The following is a 4,547-nucleotide window of genomic DNA, read 5'->3' on the forward strand; positions in this document are numbered from 1 at the left end:
GTGTCTCCTGATAACGAATTCTTCGTCAAAGAAAATTTCTAAAATTTCTCGGCGAATTTCACACAAAGAAGAGACACTCAGACACGCGTCCACTGAAAACATCACGCAGTCCACTTGCTACACACACACACACACACATATATATATATATATATATATATATATATATATATATATATATATATANAGAGAGAGAGAGAGGAGAGAGAGGAGAGAGAGGAGAGAGAGAAGGAGACATACGGAAGAGACACACAGACACGACGGCACTGAAGACACCACACAGTTCACTAGCTAGCCAGCTAAAGGGGGCAGCAGCTAGCTGCGGTGTAGCGGCAGCACATCATCGATACAAAAGATAGCTAGCTGTAGAGAGGGGTCCGCTAGCTAGCTAGAGGAGACATAAAGGAGGCAGCTAGCTACACAGGGGCACCCGGGGTCAGAGAAGAGACACTGCGTTGCAGTTAGCTAGCTGCTACCTGCTAGCTAGCTGCTCCCTGCTAGCTAGCTGCTCCTTGTCAGCTACCTGCTACCCACCAGCTAGCTGTTGCCTGCTAGCTAGCAGCTAGCTGGCTAACCAGCTTGCCGCTAAGCGGTAGCTAACTGCTAACAGCTAGCTGGCTAGCTAGCTAGCGAGCTAGCCGTCTAGCTAGCTGTCTAGCTTGCCATCTAGCTAAATACACAGCTAGCTAGCTTGCTAGCTAGCTATACAGCTAGCTAGCAAGGTAGCTATCAAGCTAGCTAGCTAGTTAGCTAGCTAGTTAGCTAGCTAGCTAGCTGTTGAGTAGGGGCAATGAGAGAGCGTGCTCACCCGCTGCAGCCCCTGCCACTCTAGGGTCTCTCCGTCTCCTCCCGCAACGTCGCATATATGAACAAGCAGTGGTGTGTTTCTGTGTCTTGAGCTGCTGCTGCTGCTGCTGCTGCTGTTGCTGTTGTTGCTGCTGCTGCGGCTGCTGCTGCTGCTGGCGCTGGTTGTCTCTGGTGTCTCTACATCAGGCGGAGACGATCCCAGCAGCGCCGCATCGTTCCCCCCGCTGTCTCCTTCTGCTGCTCTCCACAGCTCCTTCTCTCCCTCAGGCGGCAGCACAAACGACTCGCTGCAGCAGCAGCAACAAACAACAGCAGCAACAGCAGCAGCAGCAGCAGCAGCAACAATTAACGGTAGAAGAAGCAGCAGCAGCAGCAACACCGACTGCAGCGACAAGGCAACTCAGCAGCAACAGCAACTCCCCTGCAACACCATGCCTTGTTGCTGTTTCTCTACCACCACTAACCAAGCAGCAGCAGCAGCAGCAACAGCAACAAACAGCAGCAGCAGCAGCAGCAGCAGCAGCAGCAGCAGCAGCAAGCGTACGTGTTGCTGCCGACAGAGGGCCTGGTGGGTATGAAGGCCCCCAATTTGAGTCTATAGACAAGGGCTGTCTTCCCTGAGAAGCGGCGGCCGACGAGCAGCACGCGCAGCTGCTGCTGCTGCTGCTGCTGTTGCTGCTGTTGCTGCTGCTGCTGCTGTCTATGGCCGCGGCTAAATAAGCGGGAAACGCTGCGACGGGAACGCAGCAACAAATCCCCTGGCATCATCTGCTGCAACTGTTGCTGCAGCTGCTGCAGCAGCTGCTGCAGATGCTGCTGNAGCTGCTGCAGCACACCCAGCAGCAAACCACCACACCCTTGGCTGCTGCTGAGGATACACCCCAACGGCCGCTGCAACCACCGACAGCAGCACCACCAACCAGCTCGACCGAACATGCGTTCGCTCCCGCTGTTGCTGCTGCTGCTGCTGCTGCTGCTGCTGTTGCTGTTGCTGCTGCTGCTGCTGCTACTTCTGCTGCTGTACCCGTTGGTGTTGCTGCAACAGAAGCAGCTGCAGCAGCAGCAGTTCACAGCCCCTACGAAGCAAACGCCCCCACAAACAGGTCGCAGCAGAAGAGCTGCATGTACACCTGAACGGAGACTGCTGCAGCAGCAAGACAGAGAACAGCTGCTGCTCAGGAGGACCCAACAACTTTATAGAGGCCGTGCAAATGCAGCAGCAACAGCGGGAGCAGCAGGTGCTGCTGCCGCCGCTGTTGCTGCTGCTTCTGCTGCTGCTGCTGCTGCTGCTTCTGGTGCTGCTTCTGTGGTAGTGGTAGTGGTGGTGCTGCTGGTGCTGCTGCTGTGGTGCTGCTGTTGCTGGTGCTGCTGCTGCTGCTGCTGCTGCTGNTGCTGCTGCTGCTGCTGCTGCTGCTGTTTCCCTGTCTCGACAAAGGCGCCAAAGAGCCTGGAGGTGTCAAGCGTGTGGAGAGGAGGAAACGATCCTCACATCAAGGTGCTGCTGCTGCTGCTGCTGCTGCTGCTGCTGCTTGCTGCCGTTGCTTGCTGCTGCTGCGGGTGCTGCAGCAGCTGCTGCTGCCGCTGCTGCTGCTGTTCTTACTGCATTCAGTCCCTGACGTCGTTCAGCGCGGATACTGCAGGTACTCGCCCTCTTTCCCTTTGCTGCTATGCCCCGAAGCACCAGCAGCAGCAACAGCAGCAGCAGCAACCCCCAGGGGGGCCACAGCAGCGCTAGCAGAAAGACAGCAGCAGCAGCAGCAGGAGCAGCAGCAGCAGCCGTTGAGCCAACAGGGCGATGCCGCTGCGCGCCAGGCAATAAAAACGTCAGAATGAATTTATTAATTAATATTATTTTGGGTTGAGAGGCAAAGAAAAAGAGAAAAACTGAAGAGAGAGGGAGAAGGAGCCCGCAGCAGCGGCTCGGGGTGTATACGCAGCTCCTCGTGTTTTCTTGTCTCCCGTTATGTACACTACGACAACTGCTACAACACAAACAAATAATATAAAATAAATATTAAAAAATAAATTCTCTTTTCTCTCCTTTCGCATGCAGCAGCAGCTGAAACCAGCCCCGTCGGCAGCGCCTGACTGTCCTCGCCGCTCTCCCACTGCTGCATACAGATACATAAAAAAATAAATTTTTGTTTTTATTTATTTATTTATTTGTTTTTTTGCTTTTTATTATCATAATAACTATAAACTCTGTTGTATTTGCTTGTTTGTTTGTTTGTTTTTATATATAACTCTAAGACTTCTTCTATGTTGGTTTGTGTGTTCGTGCGTTTTTCTTTTGTTTGTTTGTTTTGTTGCGGTGATTTGTTTTTTGTATTTGTTTGTTTATTGATATAATAAATTAAAAGTGTTTATTATTTGTTTTTTTCTCTGTTTGTTGTGATGATTTTTTTATTTTTTTTTTTTATGGGGAGCAGAGGATATACACGCAGGAGGCAATGACCTCTTCGGGTGTATGCGCAGCTTTCTCGGGTGTATGCACAGCTTTCTGAGGTGTATATTCATCTGGCTTGGGTGTATGTACAGCTTGCTGGGGTGTATGCACTGCCTACTGGGCTGTATGAACGGCTAACTGAGGTGTATGCGCAGCTTGCTGGGGTGTATGCACAGCTTGCTGGGGTGTATGTGCAGCTTGCTGGGGTGTATGCACAGCTTGCTGGGGTGTATGCACAGCTTGCTGGGGTGTATGTACACCCCTATCCCCGCACCAGCAGCCTTTGATTCTCCTCGCACCTTAACAAACAGAAGATTTCACTCTTCTCTTGACTGCTTTAGGGTTTAGTGTTTAGGGTTTAGAGTTCAATGTTTATACTTAGACTTTTAGGTTTATGCTCTGAAGTCTAGGGTTTAGGGTTTAGGGTTTAGGGTTTAGAGGCCAGTAGGGCTGCATCCCCCCCTGACAAGCCTTCATTGTGTTGTAACTGTCTCCGTTTTGTGTTTGTTTGTTTGCGTTTCTTTCTTCTCTCTGTCTCCATTCGCCTGTCTCCTTCTTTCGTGTGTCTGTCTGTCTCTCTTTCTCTTCTCTGTCTCCTCCTCTCTCTGCCTCTGCAGCACTGCATAGAGGGGACACCAGCAGCAGCAGCAGCAGCAGCAGCAGCAGCAGCAGCAGCAGCAGATAGACCGCCCCCAAACCGAGGGGTTGCTGGTTTCGCCTCCCAGCTGTGCTGCGCTCTCATTGTTATAAGGTGTCTCCTTTTTTGGCTGTTATAAAGTTTTTCCTTTTTTGTTGTTATAAGGTGTCTCCTTTTATTTGTTCTTATAAAGTGTCTCCTTTTTCCTTTTTGTTATAGAGTGTCTCCTTTTATTTGTTGTTATAAGGTGTCTCCTTTTTCCTTGTTGTTATAGAGTGTCTCCTTTTTCCTTTTTGTTATGGAGTGTCTCCCTTCTGTTTGTCGCTATAAAGTGTCTCCTTTCTCTTCGTCTTTATAAGGTGTCTCCTTTCTCTTTGTTGTTATGAGGCGTTTTCTTCTCTTTGTTTGTATAAACTGTCTCCTTTCTCTTTGTTGTTATAAAGTGTCTCCTTTTTTCTTCCTATTGCCGAGGCAGAGTTGGTGGTGTCTCCCCGTTCCAACGGAGACTTTAGTACTCCTTGTGCAGCTGCTGCTGCTGCTGTTGCTGTTGCTGCTGCTGCTGCTGCTGCTGCTGCTGGCTCTGAACAGTGCTGTGAGGCCGGAGACTGTCTCCTCTGCAGCAGCTGCTGGAGGAGACAGCAGGTGGTTTGTTTTGTT

At 50.7% G+C, this 4,547-nt stretch overlaps 1 protein-coding gene across 1 annotated transcript in view; it reads right to left on the reverse strand.

Moving 5' to 3' along the window:
* The window catches only part of EMH_0003500 (uncharacterized protein), a gene marked incomplete at both ends in the record, with an annotated part of 4,803 nt that extends 3,060 nt beyond the window's left edge, over positions 1 to 1,743 (reverse strand). The window contains 3 exon segments of the mRNA XM_013496394.1: positions 809 to 1,094; positions 1,352 to 1,624; positions 1,628 to 1,743. Coding sequence (XP_013351848.1) covers positions 809 to 1,094; positions 1,352 to 1,624; positions 1,628 to 1,743 — 675 coding nt within the window.
* Positions 1,744 to 4,547: the final 2,804 nt, after the last annotated feature.

Source organism: Eimeria mitis, genomic scaffold, assembly GCF_000499745.2.
Source record: "Eimeria mitis Houghton genomic scaffold, Emh_scaff208, whole genome shotgun sequence".
NCBI lineage: Eukaryota > Apicomplexa > Conoidasida > Eucoccidiorida > Eimeriidae > Eimeria > Eimeria mitis.